This window comes from Camelina sativa, chromosome 14 (genome assembly GCF_000633955.1).
Source record: "Camelina sativa cultivar DH55 chromosome 14, Cs, whole genome shotgun sequence".
Classification (NCBI taxonomy): Eukaryota; Viridiplantae; Streptophyta; class Magnoliopsida; order Brassicales; family Brassicaceae; genus Camelina; species Camelina sativa.
Window position 1 is genome coordinate 10168129 of NC_025698.1, and position 19114 is coordinate 10187242.

The 19114-nt window shown below is 37.3% G+C and overlaps 3 protein-coding genes across 3 annotated transcripts; 2 read left to right on the forward strand and 1 right to left on the reverse strand.

Annotated features, from left to right (window-relative positions):
- LOC104740794 (calponin homology domain-containing protein DDB_G0272472) lies at window positions 7-5120 on the forward strand. Its single transcript, XM_010461489.1, has 8 exons — window positions 7-2229; window positions 2326-2564; window positions 2653-2811; window positions 2913-3092; window positions 3297-3491; window positions 3578-3676; window positions 3755-4384; window positions 4484-5120. The coding sequence occupies exons 1-8, from the start codon at window positions 9-11 to the stop codon at window positions 4844-4846; spliced, it is 4086 nt and encodes a 1361-aa protein (XP_010459791.1). The 5' UTR covers window positions 7-8; the 3' UTR covers window positions 4847-5120.
- LOC104740795 (squamosa promoter-binding-like protein 14) lies at window positions 11044-15306 on the forward strand. Its single transcript, XM_010461490.2, has 10 exons — window positions 11044-11597; window positions 11689-11888; window positions 11976-12778; window positions 12870-12944; window positions 13044-13151; window positions 13238-13355; window positions 13443-13578; window positions 13669-13813; window positions 13890-14489; window positions 14577-15306. Exons 1-10 carry the CDS (start codon window positions 11044-11046, stop codon window positions 14988-14990), a joined length of 3153 nt encoding a protein of 1050 aa, XP_010459792.1. The 3' UTR covers window positions 14991-15306.
- On the reverse strand, window positions 16390-18374 carry LOC104740797. Its single transcript, XM_010461491.2, has 2 exons — window positions 17832-18374; window positions 16390-17137 (listed from the first exon to the last, which is right to left on the reverse strand). Exons 1-2 carry the CDS (start codon window positions 18244-18246, stop codon window positions 16605-16607), a joined length of 948 nt encoding a protein of 315 aa, XP_010459793.1. The 5' UTR covers window positions 18247-18374; the 3' UTR covers window positions 16390-16604.

A 19114-nucleotide genomic window follows, 5' to 3' on the forward strand; every position in this document is an offset into this window, starting at 1 on the left:
AAAAAAAAATGCCGGTGGAGGTGGAGAGAGAGCAAGGTGAGGTGTCGGTGAAGGTTGATTTCGAGAATGCGACTGAGATTAAACAGGAGGTTGTTGTAGTTCCGACGACGACCAAAGAGGACGACGTCGTGGTGAATGGGATCAGCCATGTCGGTAATAATGGCAACGGGAACGACACCGATGGTTCTTACGTTTTCATTACGGAGAATGATACCGCAGGAGATGATTCTGAGTCTGTTAAGCCTGTTGATCTCAATGTTGATGAGAAAGATCTCAAGGTTGGAGATAATGTGACTTCTGGGGATGTGAAAGTGGAGGAGGCTATGAGTAGTGCAGATGATGTTGTTTCGGGAGTTTCTCAAGATAGTCAAACCTTGGAAAAGTCTGAACCAGAAAAGGCAGATGATGGACCCGAGGAGGAGGTCGTTGGGATTATCCCAAAGTCAGAAATCGAGGATTCTCTTGAAAAAAACGTCGATGAAGAGAATCCTGGTAATGGGCATCTGGAAAAAGAGCTTGAGGGTGAGGGTAAATTGGAATCTACAGAGGAAGTGAAGCAACTTCAAGATTCTGAAGTTGGACCCAGGGATCTGACAAAGAATATCGCTGAGGAAAAGCCTGAAGATAAAATTGAATCTGTTATTAAAGCAGATGTGGAGGGACACCAAGGGGACATTATTGAAACGCAAGAAAAATCTGATGTTGATGTTGATGTTTCTGAAGATCTTAAACATAGCGAGGATGTAGCAAAGGACCCAGTTGACTCAGATCAGGGAAGGGTGTCTAAGTTGGTGAGCGCTAAGGTTTCTCCAACTGAATCCGATGATGGAGACATGGGTTTGGGACAAGCAGATCCAGCTGATACCATCAATGGATCTGAATCTGTGAATGATCGCAGTGGATCAGAATCTGTAGCAGTTTTAGAATCTGTTTCTGTTGAAAATGGTCATCCTCCAATAGAATCGGAGTCAGAGAAAACTGGTGATGTTTCATTTACTTCAGAGGCGGAGAAAGTCAATGCTTCCGAAGGTGTTGTGTTGCCAGACTCTGGATCCGTGGAGGTTGCTGTATCAGAGGTAAGTGTTGATGTCCCGGCTGAGACTCAAACTCTTACTGCCGCAAGCTTGGATCCCCACACTCCTGGTATAGATAGTGTAATTGAAAATGGTAATATCAAATCGGAATCTGAAGCAGATATTGGAGCTGTTGATGATGTCTCCGTGTCTGATGGGAGTATAAACACTCATCAAGATGATCCTACTTATGATCAAGATGGAAAACAACACATAGAATCTGAAGTTAAAGAACTTCTTGATGCCCCTGCTTCAGAAGAAAGAAGTGATGCTGTTATTGTTGCCGAAGAGAATGTTTCAGAAGCTGCTATTTCTGATGGCTTATCTTGTACCAACCAGCAGGAACCAGAACGTGATGAGAAATCTGGGCTTGTTGAAAAAATACCATCCCATGTGCTACATGAGAATGCGCCTTCTGGGAATGACACAAGTGTAAATGTAAGCGATGACAGTAAAAGTCAAAGTTTATCAGATGGAGTTGACACGAACCAGAAGATTCAAGATGATTGTAGTGCTCAGTTGGACGAAGTGGCCAATGCGAATGTAAAACATGGTCCTAATGAGGAAGTTCAAGAAAACAATAGCGAGAGGAACTTAGATGTTGGTGGTGATGTTTGTCTAAACTTTGCTGAAGAAGCTAAAGAGTCACCTACAGAGGATCTTTCTGGGAATGCATCCCATGAGAGTGCTGAGACTCTCTCTACAAACATCAACGAACCATTGAGCTTGTTGGATTCCAAAGCCGCTGTCTCTGACTTGGCAGAAAGCTCAGCAGAAGGAGTGGTTGGCGAAACGGGTGCTGTTGCCACGGAATCTGAAGCTGCGCAATCAGTTGAAGAATGCTCTGAACCTCATATTGCTCCATCCACTATTGAATTTGGTGAAATAAACAGAGAAGTCAATTGTGGTTCAGAATCGAATGTGACGAAGACCCCTCCTGTTGATGTGTGTGAGGATACACCACCTAAAGAAGTTTCTGAGATGATAGAATCGGATATCAAAGAAAAATCTTCGATAAATGCAGATGAAGAAGTTGGTACTGCCTCAGTTGCATCTGAAATCAAGACCAGTGCACAGGACCTTGAATCTAAAGTGGTTACATCTACTACAGAAGCTAAAGACTCTGTGGACAGCCAACCTGCTGAAAACAAAGATGGTAATAAGTTAATTGAAAATGAAATTAGGCTATGTACTTCTCTTGTTGAGGATGAGAAGGCTGGAGTTGACGGTTTATATAAATTGTTGTATTCAGGAAATGCTGTTGGTAGAACAGATGATAAAGTAGCCTCGACCTGTGAAGGTTCTGCGCATGATGCTTCTGAAGGGCACACTGTAGCGGTAGAGATAGAGAAAAGACCGTTTTACTTTCTGCCCAGAGTTCCAAGATATAATGACGAAAAGTTAGCTGAGCAACTCGAGCATGCTGAGGCGCAGGTTGATCAGAAAACACAGAGTCGGGATGCTCTTAGAGCGGATATCCAGAAGATACGCGTAAGAGACACTTTTGAGATATTCATAAGTTAAATCATCTTATTCTAAATTTCACTCTTGACATTTTTTTTGAAATGGTTATTTCTAGGCAATATGTAAGGACTATGATATCAGTTACAAGGCGGCCATGGCAGAAGAGAGATCTGCAAGAAAAGCAATGCATTCAAAACGGCAGGAAATTGATGCCCTTCAGTCTATTATTAGCCGGGTTAAGAGTGCTGCGTCTGTTGATGATATTGATTCGAGGGTGAGATTCCCAGCGATCACTTTCCAGCCAAGTCTTGTTCAAGTTTTTAGCTTCTCTAACCTGATTGTGCTAATCTATCTGATTTCTCTGCCTCCAATCAGGTGCATAATATGGAACACATGATGCAACACTCAACTTTATCTCTGACTGAAGAAAAAGGATTCATGCGTGAAATAAAACAGTTGAAGCAACTCCGTGCACAGATATCTTCGAGTATGGGTACCACAGATGAAGTTAAGCAAGCATTGGATGAGAAAGAAAAAACAGAAGAGCGTTTGAAGGTACATTGCAGTCTTAGCAGTCATCTTTTATGTCCTATCTGCATTTAGTTGATACCTGCTACCTTTCTACATTGATTATATCTATTTTGTCAGTTCAAAGGCCTTTATTTCCTCTGTTTACATAACGTTCAATCCAGTTATTTAATCTTTTTTTTTGTGGATATCATTTACCCAGTTCAAATATGACATTTTTGCTGATAACAGGTATTGAGGAAGGAACTAGATGGGCTTAGAAGCGATCTCTCTAAAGTCGAATCAATCACAAAAGCTGCTAAAAAGAAGTGTGATGAGGAATGGGATGCACAAAGTAAACTGCAAGAACAGTTCAGAGCTGCTGGTGCTGTTCGCCAGGAAGCATTTGTGCACCTACAGGATTTGAAGAAACAACAACGAGAAAAGGTACGCAAGAGCACCTGAAAGCAGACATAAACTTACAAATGCTTGCATCTGTGTTTTGTGATTAATCCATCACTTTACTATTGCAGAACAAATATTTCTTCAAGTACAGAGATAATTCAAGGGCAGCAAGTGAAATGGCGTTGAAGAAAGACAGAGCAGCCCTGCAAAGCCTTTGTTCTGACCAGGTATAAGCAGATGCCAAATTTCTACAATTGTTATAATCCCTGTATGTCGGCTTTGTACTCATTACAGTCTTTAAATAGGTGGAGAATTTCATGAATATGTGGAACAATGATGAGGAGTTCCGCAAATACTATGTAAGATGCAACACAAGGAGTACCGTTAAGAGACTAGGAACCCTAGATGGACGATCTCTTGGCCCTGATGAGGAACCACCTCGGATCACTTATGCTACAAGAACAGACAAACTTAGAACTTTTAGTGACAGAGCAGAGAAACATGAGGCAGTTCCACCAGTTCCAGCACAACAAGAGAAAGTCATTAAATATGAAGGTTCAAAAGTCGAAAACAATAGTAAGGCTGCTGCTAAACCCACTGAGCAGAAGAGTCAGACCACTAAATCTAAAAAGGCCGTCAAAGCGGACCAGCCTCCCCCGAGTGTTACGAAATTGGATTCTGGAAAAGAGGAGATCGAAAAGCCAGAAACAAAGGAAGAAGAAGAGCCACCTAAGTTAAGCAAAGAGGAAGAGGAGTTAATTAAGAAAGAAGAGGAGAAGAGAAAACAAAAGGAAGCTGCGAAGATGAAGGAGCAGCATCGGTTGGAGGAAATAGCAAAAGCGAAAGAGGCAATGGAGAGGAAAAAGAAGAGAGAGGAGAAGGCAAAAGCAAGAGCTGTGCTTAAGGCTCAGAAAGAAGCAGAAGAAAGGGAGAAGGTAAGTTTTCCTTTTCACAGAGAGAAAGCATATTTCAATCATCTCTCTCTTCTTTCTCGCAGATGTGTTTTGATCTAATGAAAATTCTCTATTGTATAGGAACGAGAAAAGAAGCTAAGGAAGAAGGAGAGAAGAAAGGGGATATCTACATCTGAAGAGACAGCAACAGAAAACCCAATTCCGACATCAGAGACTGTAGTAGAAACCCCAAGGGAGATCGAAATTCCAAAGAAACAAACCGTAGAGGAGAGTCAGCAAATCAAGAAATCTCACAAACCATCATCACAGTTTCTCAAACAAAACAAGTCAAAATCGGTTCCTCTGCCTTTAAGGAACCGAGGAAACAAGAGAAAACTGCGGCAATGGATGTGGATTGGACTCATGGTTGTGGTCATCCTCGCATTGTTCCTTCTCGGTAATGCTAATCTCTCCTTCTCTTCTGCAACTCTCTGGTTTACATGAGAAAAAGAAAAAAGAAAAATGGCACACTCTTCTTACACACTTTGCCTTGTGCTTTTTATAGTATGTTTTTTTGGCTCATATAAATTAGTTTGGATTGTGTTTGGTGCTTTTTTTCTTTTTTTTTCTTTTTAAGTGGAAGCTTTGATTCATTGATTTCACACGAACAACAGACATAGATTGGTTTTACGGTTTTTGCTTGGCTCTGGGTATATGTCTAAGAAGCACGATTCCGGTTTTTTATTTTTTTTAATATACCATAATATATTAGCAGCGACGACGTCTTCTCTTTTTTTTTTTTTTTTTTTTTTTTTAATATAAAAAAATAGTATAAATTACGAATAAAAATATAGGAGAGGACGATGTAGTACTTAATCAACAATGGAGAAAGAGTCTGATCATGTTTCTCAGCTCTGTCACTTGAAGTTTTTAGACTTGTTCGTTCTTGTCACATAAGTGATCCAGGGTGGTTCCTCATAACTCATCGTCCATATATCTAGGGTTCCTAGTTCTCTAAAGGGCAGAGCAGAGAAACATGAGACTCAACAATGGATTCAATCTTATACTTTCCCCACTCCATTCCTCATCATAATTTATCTCTGGGATCAAATCTTCGAACATTCTACAAGGAGCACAAGAACTGCTAGTAGCAGTAATTCGTCTAGAACGATTACCAATTGATACGATCGAATGCTAGCTATTAACTTAAAGATGACACAGCCTTTTGAACCTCCTACGAGACTCGTATTTTCTTTTTTAAATCTCACGTGGACTCGTTGTTTTCACAGTTTCACCGACAATATTGATATGGAGTTCCGAAATTGATAAAAATAAGTTATCCAAACGTTGTTGACTCAACAACTAAATTTGACCCATTCCCATGACCTATACTTAGTACTGACCTATTTACTGAAGATAAATCAGTTCGTTATACTAGTTTAGTAATATGAAAACTAGATTAGAAAAATAGTTGCGTTCAAACTCAGCCGAATCTTTTTACATTCACAAAACACGTGGCATATACCTGCCGCATTACTCTCTTTTGTTGAGTTTTGATTACATGAAAAGTTAACAACAAATAGTTTTACTTTTTGTTTTGTCAACTAAAATAAATAAGAAAATAAAAATATGTATGGAATAACAAATATTTAAAAATGTAAAGCCATAGTTTTGAAACATAACATTTCCTCCGAAACAAGATCATCGTGGGAACGAGAAGGCCCAAAAACCTCCTCCTACTCGCCATTGCGTTCAAGTTTCAAGTGCTTTTGAAGAAGGTTTTCCTCAAATCTTTTAAATGTATGGTTTAGTATTACTTGTAGTTATGTTACTTTAATATTTTCATAAACCTTCTAAGTTTCACTTTTTTGATTGATTTATACGGTTTTTCTGTCTTAAAATATAAGTTGTCAGATCCGAGGTTTTCACATCAGACAACAGTCGATTGAAATAAGTGGTTATGATAATGGAAAATTATTGTACTTATATATATTCATGATTCATGACCACGTCCAATGAACCTTCAATCGAAATATATTCAAACAAACAAAAATGGTTGGATCTGTACGAATGAGCTTACTCATTAAATTTCTTCTTTTATAACGTACATATGCATTATTTATCAAAACGTACATGTTGTGTTTGACTGATTTTAAAGATTTTATTCACAAAATTTGAACTTAATCACGGGGTAATAACAAACGATATTTTCATCTACCATACATTTTGATACAAACTATGAGACTCGATACAAATGCTTCAAGTTATAGATCAATTTACATATATTATGATCTTAACCTACATTTTTTTTGTTGTCAATTAGTAGATTATGTGCACAAACAGCTGTCGCTGACCTCTAGTTGACGTTATAAACCTTTTTCAATTTAAAAAAAGAGGTGGCGTTGATAATATGTATATGATCATGATGGATTTCTTCAAAAAAAGTGTTAATTAAAACAATATTGCGAGTCAAAAAAATTTTAACAAATATTAATGACTTTGTAATACAGCCTAACTTTTTTTGTTTGCCATAGTTATATATAAAAAAATCTTGGCATACTGATAAATTACATTAGTCTTTTTTTTGGGTCGGAACATTAGTTAATATATACGATTATATATTCCAAACTCCATAAAACATTGAAAGAAGATTCGAGAGCTAGCATATATATATATACGTGTAAATGCACTCAGAATTTGCAAATTATTTCCTCTCACAAAAAAATTCCAATCATTGTATATGAAAACCTTTAGCATAGAAAAGAATTAGAATATATGGAGATGGGACACATGAATACATTTCAATTCATATAACAAATAGAAATAAAAACCCGCCGTTGTTCGTGGTAAGAAGCATGTTGCATGAAGATGTTGAGGGATTAGGCTCAATACATTGCACGTTTGATCTGTGATTGGAGTTTGGACCACCATGTGACATTTGACTCTCTTTCATTTTTCATTTTCCTTTTTCTTCCATTAAAGGTTCATGGTTACATTTGGTTGCGATCGAGTCGGTTTTGGTCTATTGTTCCTTAGATACGAAAAAAAAAAGTAATAGTGTTGCGACATTGTTCGAATATAAACTCATAGTATATGATATGGGTATGGACTATCGACCAATCCAACTATTATATGTTATATTTTTAAGATACATATACGAGTATACTAGTATAATAAACAACAAACACTTCATATTCCAGAAAATGTTGGGAAGAGAGTTGTGTCGGGGCAACACACTAAATACAATCGTCTCAGTTCTATTATTTACATCAAATAATGCAAAATGAAAATTATTACTCCGAATGATGTTTTAAAATCTTATAAAAGCCGAATGTTGTTCAAACCAAAGTAATAACTTCATAGTATGCGGTTAACCCAAGCAGCTAGCAAACAAAAAAAGCAACAAACATTTTATTATTAAGAAGTGCATGATTTATTTAAAACTAAAAGTCGGTCGCGATGATGATAGAAATAATCAATAAAACATTTCAAGCATATGCGAGCTTTATTATAATGAATTAGCTTCTTTGGGCATTATCGAAAAACCTATCATGTTCCGTTAGTGTAGCATCCATCGACAAAAGTTTATAATTGATATATACATACAAGTAATAGTTATAATGTACATTGAAAAAACTTAGGTTATTCTATTATAGTTTGTCATACAAAAGAAATAAGTAAAAAGTATATATATAAAGTATAAACTAGTGAGAGGTGTAGTACTAGTACTTAAAGTTAGAGGAGTATCATAGTACAGTCAACAATGGAGCACATATTGGTTAGCAGTACTGTTGGTTAGTGATTGATTAGTGAGATTTTGGTCCAATCCATTGCATTCCACTTTCCGTACCAACTCACAGCTAATTTCCCTTTCACCTTTTTCCCATATATATTAACAAATACAACCTCAAAAAGTTAACATTCAGCTTACAAAATGATGGCATATTTAGAGAAAAAGAACATAGGAAAAAAAACTCAATTTCACTCTCTTCCTTTTTTTTTGTCAACTCCTATGTCCACTATATTAGTGAAAATATACAATATGAATCCCATTTCTTTTTAATATTGCACTGATAAATAAAAAATAAAATTATAAGAAAGAAGAAGAAAGAAGAGTGAAGTCTTACATTTTAATAACAAATTTTTCAGAAATAATATAATCTAAAACTGAAAATTTCTAGATGCTTTAGATTTTATAAATAGTATATATTATCATTATATTCTAATATTTTTCAAAATACTTTTTAACTCTTAATTGTGACATCATTTTTGGTATACGATTCAACCAATAACTTTTATAATTCATTTTCTACATTTATATTCATATTTCACTCTTATACTAAAAGAAGAATCTATAACTTTCTTGATTTCTTATATATTCTTCATTTTTCTGTGTCATATATATATATATATATATATATATATTATCTTATAAAAAGTCAGCAATTGAAACTATTGGCAAACATAGATTGACATAAACATTATTAGTAAGGAATGTAAGAATTGATGTAGAAACGAATAAGAAGTTGACACGAGATGGTTAAAAATGAGAGACACGGTTAACAACGATGGATTATAATAATGCTAAAGATTCATTAATAACAATGTCGTTTTATGGAATAAGAGAGGAAGAAGGAAGGAGGACAATGAGCCACTTGCACGCGCGTAGGGACGAGACATAAAACCCGTACGTGTGTGAGGTTGTGGCCTCTCTATCTCTTGTCTTGTCCAATCTGTTAGTACAATGTCCTAGATAGAGGAAGGCTACTTTCGTAATATTTAGAACACGCATGGGTTAGTTTTATCTTTTCGCTTATCGGCAGGGTTTGGGTGGGATTGTTTTTCCCCTTACCTTACGTGATCACGACGACTTCTCTTCGTAACGCGGTGTTGATTATTTAATCGAAAACCAAACTAATCTTTAAAACCTACAAAAAAAAGCGAAGTGGTTCTTACCATATTAGTAGGTTCATAGTGTCACCAACCAGTATTGAGATCGTAATAGAGAACCATGATTCCTCAATTTCAAGATGAATCATTTAACTACAAAAGATGAAATGATCAGAGCGATAAAATAAAAGAAGACCCTTCTTAACAAAGGTTCTGTACAACACTCAGGTCTATAACCGATCAGACAAGTAGTTAGGCAAAGATTGTTAGTAGCTCCACGTACCCAATGGAAAAGTCGACGATCGTTTCGTTATCACTAACTACCACTCAATGACTCAAGGCATGTTACATGTTTATAACTAGTACAACAATTAAATAAATGTAGTTATATACTCTCTCCATTTTAAAATATAAGATGTTTTAACTAAATCACACATATTAAAAAGTTTTTACTTTTTACAAGTTAACCAATTAAAAACAATATTGCATAATATAAAATACTAAACTAATTTAAAAGTTGCATAAAAACTTGAAAACATTTTATATTATAAAATAAAAAAACTTCTCTAAAACATCTTATATTTTGAAACGAAGAGAATATAATTTATTTACATCGTACGAGTTTATAAAATATGTTGGTTCGTGGGACCTACCTTAAAAGATTGGTTTAGTATACAATTATAATATGATTCGACTATTATTCTACTTTTAGGTTTGTTGTTATCTTCCACTTTGATTCTTCTTACAAGAAGAATACAATTCATTGTGAGTTTTGAGTCAAGTAAACCCTCTCAAGTTTTCTTTTTTGAAAATAAATGCTTTCATTTCTCTTATGCTGACATGCAGAAGAACCAGGAAGAGAAATGATGGGACAAGGTTCGAACTTCAAACGGTGGTGTATATATGAATCAATTGATAATCTCAAAACATTTGGATATCACAATAATCTCATGCCACATTAATTTTTTTTAAAATGTTCTTAAACAAGTATGTTTGACTCCAGAGAAGTATTTTTAAGTCCACTAAAATGGATCCGTTTATTAAGGGTAAGAATTTAAAGGAAAAAAAAATAAAAGACTGTTGAAAAATATTTTAACTGAATGGGATAAAAAGCAAATGGAAAGGTCTTGGATCCTTCAAACTCCATATCTCTCCCATATGGGCGGCTCGAATATACAATACAAATACCCTCTTCACTATTCGAATTTACACAATGTGCCACCACCGTAGAAAACAAATAAGAAAAAGAAAAAAAAAAAAGTTATCGTAGAAGGTAAGGACTTGAAGACAGCAGCACAAGGATTAAACAAAAAAAAAGCTTAAACAGAGGAAGAAGAAGAAGGACAAGTTTGAGACTTTTGTTGTGGGGTATTTGAAGAAGCTCGAGTCGAAGTTGGTTGAAGAGGAGAGGAAAAAAAATAAAAAAAATCAAATCTTTTCTCTTGTTTCCCTGGATTGGATCGGGAAGTTTTGAAGATTCGTTTTTTTTGAAAAATTTGTTCGAATCTGAACAAGTTCTTAACATTCGAATCCGAGTGATGTGTTGCTTGATTCGTCTCGAGCTTTCGTTGAATCGACGAAGAGTTTATGCTGCTTGAAGCTACCCAAGATTCTGATTTTAGAAGCTAAAGGGGCGTTAGAGAGATATGATGATGAGTTGTTACGTTGGTTCCTTCTTCCCGTAGATTTCACTGAAGATGTCCTTCTTCTTCTTCTTCTTCTACAAAAACTGAATCTTTCTTCATCAACTTGATCAAAAGGAGAGATTTTTCAATAAAGGGTCAGATCGGTTTCGGCGATAAGAGAGAGATATGGATGAGGTAGGTGCTCAAGTAGCTACACCGATGTTTATTCATCCATCGCTATCTCCGATGGGGAGAAAACGCGATCTTTATTACCCCATGTCGAGTCGTCTTGTTCCGTCTCAGCAGCAACAGCCTCAGCGTAGAGATGAGTGGAACTCTAAGATGTGGGATTGGGATAGCCGCAGATTTGAGGCTAAACCCGTGGATGCTCAGACTCTTTCTCTTGGGAACGTTACAACACAACAGTTTGATTTGACTTCGAGGAATAAGAGTGGAGGAGGAGAAGAAAGAGGACTTGATTTGAATCTGGGAAGTGGTTTGACCGCTTTGGAAGAGACTACGACCACGACGACGGCGCAGAACGTTAGACCGAGCAAGAAGGTTCGGTCTGGATCTCCGGGAGGAGGGAATTATCCCATGTGTCAGGTGGATAATTGTACTGAAGATTTATCTCATGCTAAGGATTATCATAGAAGGCATAAAGTGTGTGAAGTTCATAGCAAAGCTACTAAAGCTCTCGTTGGGAAACAGATGCAGAGGTTTTGCCAACAGTGCAGCAGGTATAAGGAACCAAGTTTGATTTGTTGTATTGTATCCAATTCTCTGTTTTTTTTTTTAATTGTTGAATCTGACAATGAATGATTGTTGCAGGTTTCATCTGCTTTCTGAGTTTGATGAGGGGAAGAGAAGTTGTAGGCGTAGGTTGGCTGGCCATAATCGACGGAGGAGGAAGACAACGCAGCCGGAGGAGATTGCATCTGGAGTTGTGGTTCCAGGGAACCGTGATAACAATACCTCTAACGCCAATATGGATCTTATGGCTTTGTTAACCGCCTTAGCTTGTGCACAAGGTACTAAATAGTTTACAATTATGTAGAAGTGGAATTCTGCTCGGATGTTCTTGTTTTGTTAATAGTTTTGTTGTTTGCGAGCTGTAGGTAAGAATGATGTGAAGCCAGTGAGTTCTCCAGCTGTGCCTGATAGAGAGCAGCTTCTTCAGATACTTAACAAGATTAATGCTTTGCCGTTGCCTATGGATCTTGTCTCTAAGTTGAACAATATTGGAAGTTTAGCCAGGAAAAATCTGGATCAACCTATGGCGAACCCCACGAATGATATGAATGGGGCTTCTCCTTCTACAATGGACTTGCTTGCTGTTCTTTCGTCAACGTTAGGCTCATCTTCACCTGATGCGCTAGCCATATTGTCTCAAGGTCGGTTTGGTAACAAAGACAGCGACAAGACTAAGTTATCGTCTTATGATCACGGTGTTACTACCAATGTGGAAAAGAGAACTTTTGGGTTTTCTTCTGGTGGGGGCGAGAGGAGCAGTAGCAGTAACCAGTCTCCTTCTCAGGATTCAGATTCACGTGCTCAAGACACTCGGTCTAGCTTGTCTCTACAATTATTTACCTCATCTCCCGAGGATGAGAGTCGACCGACAGTGGCATCTTCTAGAAAGTATTACTCCTCTGCCAGCAGTAATCCTGTTGAGGATAGATCTCCATCTTCCTCACCGGTCATGCAGGAGTTATTCCCATTGCAGACGTCCCCTGAAACCATGAGGTCTAACAATCACAATAACTCAAGTCCAAGCAGGACTGGTTGCTTGCCACTTGAGCTCTTTGGTGCATCAAATAGAGGAACTGCAAACCCGAATTTTAAAGGTTTCGGGCAACAGTCTGGATATGCTTCTTCTGGTTCTGACTACTCTCCTCCCAGCTTAAACTCTGATGCTCAGGTTTGCCAGCTTTTCAACTCCTCTTTAGCATCTGATTGTACGTAGATAAAACAAGCCGCTTATGGTTTTAATATTGATGGCATTCAAACAGGACCGCACCGGAAAGATAGTCTTCAAACTACTTGATAAAGATCCAAGTCAGCTCCCTGGGACATTACGATCAGAGGTGATAATTTCTGGGCATGATCTATAGCCTTCCTGAAGTATAAAGCTATTGGTTGCTTCTGTTTCAGTCCTCATAGTTATTGTCTTCCTTTTATTACAGATCTATAACTGGCTTTCGAACATTCCATCAGAAATGGAGAGTTATATCAGGCCTGGCTGTGTTGTTCTATCTGTCTATATAGCGATGTCACCTGCAGCCTGGGAACAGGTGAGTGGAAATTTTTTTTAAGTATTTGGTTATTGAATTATCCAATGCTATGTATAGCTTAGGAGCGGTTGATGGTTTCTTTTCAGCTCGAGCGAAACTTGCTGCAACGGCTTGGTGTTTTGCTACAAAATCCTCAGTCTGATTTTTGGAGAAATGTGAGATTTATAGTTAACACGGGTAGACAGCTCGCATCACACAAAAATGGTGAGTGCTCACGAGCTGTTACTTCTATGTAACCTTCAATGTTGCAATTTTTATCTCATTATGATTATAATATATCACTGGTTACAGGGAGAGTTCGATGTAGCAAATCTTGGAGAACTTGGAATTCACCAGAGCTCCTCTCAGTGTCACCTGTAGCTGTGGTAGCTGGTGCAGAAACAAGTTTGGTAGTAAGAGGTAGAAGCTTGACTAACGATGGGATCAGGTAAACTTCAAAAACAAAAAAAATCAAAGTTTCATAGTGTTTCTCATCTCTACTTATTCTTTCTAACTTTTATTATCATTGTGCTGCCAGTATTCGTTGCACGCATATGGGTAGCTACATGTCAATGGAAGTAACCGGGGCAGCGTGTAGACAAGCCGTATGTGATGAGTTGAATGTAAATAGTTTCAAAGTACAAAATGCACAGCCGGGTTTTCTTGGACGCTGTTTCATTGAGGTATTACTTCATATAACTAAACTTGATAGTTCCCTTTTTCCAGTCTAGAGATGTTTAACGCCTAGTTTGTGTGCAGGTGGAGAATGGATTCAGGGGTGATAGCTTTCCATTGATAATTGCCAATGCATCCATCTGCAAAGAGTTAAATCGCCTTGAAGAAGAGTTTCACCCCAAAAGTCAAGATACGTCAGAAGAACAAGCACAGAGCACAGATAGTCGTCCCACATCAAGAGAAGAAGTTTTGTGCTTCTTGAATGAGCTTGGTTGGCTTTTCCAGAAGAACCAGACCTCTGAACTTCGGGAACAATCTGATTTTTCCCTTGCCCGCTTCAAGTTTCTGCTCGTTTGCTCAGTTGAAAGAGATTACTGTGCTCTCATCAGAACACTACTAGACATGTTAGTAGAGAGAAATTTGGTGAATGATGAGCTGAACACTGAAGCCTCGGATATGCTCGCTGAGATTCAGTTGTTGAATCGTGCTGTTAAGAGGAAAAGCACAAAAATGGTTGAACTACTTATTCATTACACAGTTAAATCCTCGGCACTCGATTCCTCTAACAACTTTGTTTTCTTACCCAATATAACTGGACCTGGCGGTATCACACCTTTACATCTAGCTGCTTGTACATCTGGTTCAGATGATATGGTTGATCTACTGACCAATGATCCACAGGAGGTATGGCTCTCTCTCTCTCTCGCTCCCTCTCTCAAACCCAATTTTTTGCAACCTGTAAAACTGAGGAAACTCTTTTTGCTGTTTCAGATCGGATTATCGAGCTGGAACTCTCTACGCGATGCAACAGGGCAAACTCCATACAGCTACGCTGCAATTAGGAACAACCATAGCTATAACTCCTTGGTGGCTCGTAAACTTGCAGACAAAAGAAACAAGCAAGTCTCACTAAACATCGAGAACGAGATAGTTGACCAAAAGGGTCTGAGCAAGAGGTTAAGTTCAGAGATGAACAAATCATCTTGTGCCTCGTGTGCAACCGTGGCTCTTAAGTATCAGAGGAGGGTTTCAGGTTCACACCGTTTGTTCCCAACTCCTATCATTCACTCAATGCTCGCAGTTGCAACAGTCTGTGTTTGCGTCTGCGTTTTCATGCACGCTTTCCCAATCGTCAGACAAGGATCTCACTTTAGTTGGGGAGGTTTGGATTATGGCTCAATCTAGACAACATCATATATATAAATTATAATTTATTCTTTTTGGTTTCACAAAAGCAAAAAAAAATAAGAAAAGGGGAAGAGACTTTGGTGTGGATACAAGGGAAGCTCAGAGACTTTAATGTGACTACAGCATTACTCAAAAGGGAGTTTCACCGTCGGGAGTTTTTTTTTTTAATTTCGTTAATTATATATATTTTGGTTTGGCTAATTTGTTGTGTATGTCTGTGTATTTGTTTCCTACTTCGTATGATTATCATTATATTATTTTAACTAAGATAATAACATGCTGCTTCATATAAGAAGCAGTTGTTTTACTGTTTTTTTTTTTGTTTTGGTCTTGTAAATTTGTACTTCTGTACAAGTAGTTCTTGATGTTGTAACTTCAATATATAACTTTGTTATTTTTCTCTTTTTCTCAAAAGTCTTATTACTACTATATCATAAGGAACAATGTTTGTGGAAACCAATAGAGGAAGAAACAATTACAATGTGAAGATGGATGAATCTTGTCGCATAGAGCCCAAAAGGCCATTAACATGTTTAACGATTCCCACGTAACTTGTCGAGATTCTCAAACATCACAACTCACAAGTCACGATATCTTTTGCCTGATCATTTGGTTTGAGGGATTAGCTCTTCCATCTTATGAGTTCAAGTGATGGCATAGAAGGAGAAGAGGCAAAAAAGATAGTAGCACGGCAACATATATAAAGTCACGATACCTTTTAGTTCAAGGAATTTATTTTTTTGTCACAAGTAAAAGATTCTTGAGAGTATAGTGTGATTTCGTTGCTTAATAAACGACAGAGACCTAAAGAATCTTGAAAATGTTATACAGAGGATATCACATTATAATGCCACTTTTCAAAAGGAAAGTCTCGAAAGTGGGAAGGAGAGTGAAATCATTTGTAACGTTACATTTCAAAAGTTTATTCCGGTGGCTATAAGTCAAGCAACTCTTGCTTTAATTTTTGATTTTTTCTACTCTATTTTAGGTTTGATCGTATATATAACTACTATGTATATATAGATATAGCGCATCCAAATCAATGAAAGTTTTAAAATTTTGATGTAATAAATATATTAAACTTAAATGTGAAAGAAACTGTGAGTGGTGGGTCTCGTTTCTCATAATGTAAGATTTGAATGGGAGTTAACTTTGATCTGCCTCTCTTTTCGAAGATGCTAAATAGGTACATTAGTAGATTTTATGGTTTTCCTTTTTATTTCTCGACATGTAACAAACAGTAAGATCCAAATAATTATACACATATCTTTTTATATTTTCCAAACATACCAAAAGGCCATATGCGTTCGGTTTAGTTACACGTTAAACATAAGAGATTCTATATGTTAACTAATTTAACACACAAACAACAAGGAAAAATATCACTTAATTATATGTAGATACTATATACAAACCACATAAGCAAATACACATAATTATATTCCTTTATTGTCACATCCCCAAATTTAATCAAAATAATATATCCCCCACCCCAAACTTAATAAACACCAGCAATGCATCTATGTACTTATCATCAAAGGCATCATCATGGCATAACAATCTCCACATATAAAGTATAAACACTCATAAGTAGTTAATCAAGCATTCTCCTCAGACACGTGGAATTGTCCTAGTAACACCGCCATTTCGGCCACCTCCACCACCACCTCTAGTCACACCGTCCAAGATAGCTTCACCAACACCTTCACCAAGACCTTCCATTATTCCACCGAGAAAATCAATCACAACCTGCGACGCCAACCTCGCGGCCGTCCCCAAAACCGCTGGAGACTTATCCCTCCCTTTATGTCCATTGGCGCGGAGGCCGTTCACAGCTGCGTCTTTAGCACAAACGGCGTGCAAGTGGTAATCGCAGACGGTGCAATGGTAAACCCTCCCTGTTCGCTTACCTCTCTTGCACTCTCCGCAAAGGAATCCTCCGTAGTCACCGCCGTTGGTGTTGGAGGCTGAGGAAGATAGGACGAGGCGGAGAGGGTGGTGGTGGAGTGAGGAGGAGGAGAGGGAAGGGGATAACATAGCGCAGCCAGGATGCATCTGGAAACTGCAAGCTTTACATCTAAATGTGTAACCTCTTGGTGATCTTCCACACACGTCGCATTTAGATTTTACTATCCCTCCTTTCGCTGTTATTCATCAGCCAAAAAAAAAAAAAAAAGTTTAGATATAGACTAGGGAAACGTTGGGCGTCTTTGTAAACGTACGAACGTGAGATCAAATATGCGTATATACTAAGCGATCAAATCATTTTACGGTGTCCAGTAATTGACCGTGTTTAGTCATATTCTTTCATTCATATATTTAATGACAAAAACAATATAATTCATTTCACTGTACGTATTTAGTATTTTACTCTTGGTGTCTCCGATCCATTCTATTCCACGATTTTTATTTTTATTTTCAGTTTCACAGATTTCGTACTAGAGAGCTTAAGTTTGAGGTTTGCAATCTAATACGTTTATGGCGTATTAGAAAGCTTATTATTCTCTGTTATTCAACGTAACCAGCATTGTAATTTTTAATGTTGATACCCACTAAACCAAATAATTATTTTGTTTTAAAGCGAAGCATTATTATTATTCCAATCCAAGTAAAGCAATCAATATATAATCGACAAAAATATTCAGGGTGTCTTATATAGTTTCGTGAGATCTAGTTCGTGGTCTGAAAAACAAACAGAGGATATAACATTAGGATCAACACGGAACAGAAAATGTCTGAAGAAATAAAATTGATCATATTGAGCCATTCCCAAAATTTATACCAAAAATACCGCTCAAGTCCGACAAACAATAATTTATTTGATAAGACAAAACGTACCCGGTTTGGCAAAGAAGAGAAGTTGATGCTGGTAATGAAAAGGGTGTGATTTGAGTAGTGGAGGAGCCAAAGCACAAAACTCATGGAGCTGATAATCGCACTCTTGACACACGTACCTAACCCCGGCTCCTTCCTCTTTGCACCCTGCACACGTGTAAATATCCGGCAACTCAACTTTGACCAGCACGTGTTGGGGATGTCCGAAGTGGACCATCTCTTCACCTTGTATCAGTTGAGGTGATGCTGGGAACTCTACTGACCGTGGTCGCGGTTTTCTGTTGTGATCATTTGTGCCCACCACTGCGGCTGAGGCCATAGTGTTCGAGGCCGAACGTCTCATAGCTGACATCCCCGTGATGCTGGACGTATCGTTTCTGGAATTGGAATTGATGACTATGGATTTGCTTCTCATCATTCTTCTTTTTAAAAATGAAAACTTTGAGTTGGTGGTAGAAGTTATGATTAATTAGGATTCTATGGGTTTTTTTTTGTTGTTGTGTGGTACGGAGGTGAAATTTAGAGTGGTGAAATATGGAGGTGGAAGTGACAGATTATTTATGGTGAGAAAAAGATATTGGAAACTGTTTTAATTACATAGACAGGTTTTGTGATAGATGAGAAATGTAGTTGCTTTAGGGTTTCTAGAAAGATAGAAGATGCTTTGCGGACTTATTTGTCACGTAATTGCATGTGTATTTACGTGAAAAGTTAATACTGAATAAGAAAGTTGGGTTATTGAGATGCTTTAACTGCCGTGAGCAGGGGTAATTTAGATGTGCCCATATGTATAAATGCAAGATAGGATCATCTATGCATATTCGATGTGAGTTAGCCAGTGAGGGTTTCGGCTATAATTTCATTAATTGTATAGTTTGGTATATAGCCCAAAGATTACAACAATTCGCTTGATTTTTAGATAGAACTTGTGGATTTGACGAAAGTTCACCCAAAAATAAAAACTAGCTAAATTTGCCATACAATTTTGTTGATTTTTCATATAAAATAAAACTGCACTAATTTATCTTCGTTATCTTGTCGGCAACCACCGTAAAAATTATGTATGGCCTGCACTCTTTTGTCCATCTTTATAGATTGAGTATATATATTATGTCTATAATGTCACGGTGAGAGATATTAGAGTAATTTTAGTATTAAAAGTCTTGGTACAAAAATGTTTTGAAGCACTTGTCTTTTAACACAAGTACACAACCTTTTTTTGGCCGTAACACATAACCGTTTATGTTGAGTTTTACCATTCAACTTGGAAAAAAAAAAATTACTAT

Bases quoted from the DNA above. Each gene is read 5' to 3' on its own strand.
- LOC104740795 (XM_010461490.2), top strand. From the start codon at position 11,044: ATGGATGAGGTAGGTGCTCAAGTAGCTACACCGATGTTTATTCATCCA. The intron at 11,598-11,688 runs GTATAAGGAACC...TGATTGTTGCAG, and splicing joins TTTTGCCAACAGTGCAGCAG to GTTTCATCTGCTTTCTGAGT. The intron at 14,490-14,576 runs GTATGGCTCTCT...TTGCTGTTTCAG, and splicing joins TGACCAATGATCCACAGGAG to ATCGGATTATCGAGCTGGAA.
- LOC104740794 (XM_010461489.1), top strand. From the start codon at position 9: ATGCCGGTGGAGGTGGAGAGAGAGCAAGGTGAGGTGTCGGTGAAGGTT. The intron at 2,565-2,652 runs GTAAGAGACACT...GGTTATTTCTAG, and splicing joins CGGATATCCAGAAGATACGC to GCAATATGTAAGGACTATGA. The intron at 3,093-3,296 runs GTACATTGCAGT...TGCTGATAACAG, and splicing joins AAACAGAAGAGCGTTTGAAG to GTATTGAGGAAGGAACTAGA.
- LOC104740797 (XM_010461491.2), bottom strand. From the start codon at position 18,246: ATGATGAGAAGCAAATCCATAGTCATCAATTCCAATTCCAGAAACGAT. The intron at 17,138-17,831 runs GTACGTTTTGTC...GATGAATAACAG, and splicing joins TCTCTTCTTTGCCAAACCGG to CGAAAGGAGGGATAGTAAAA.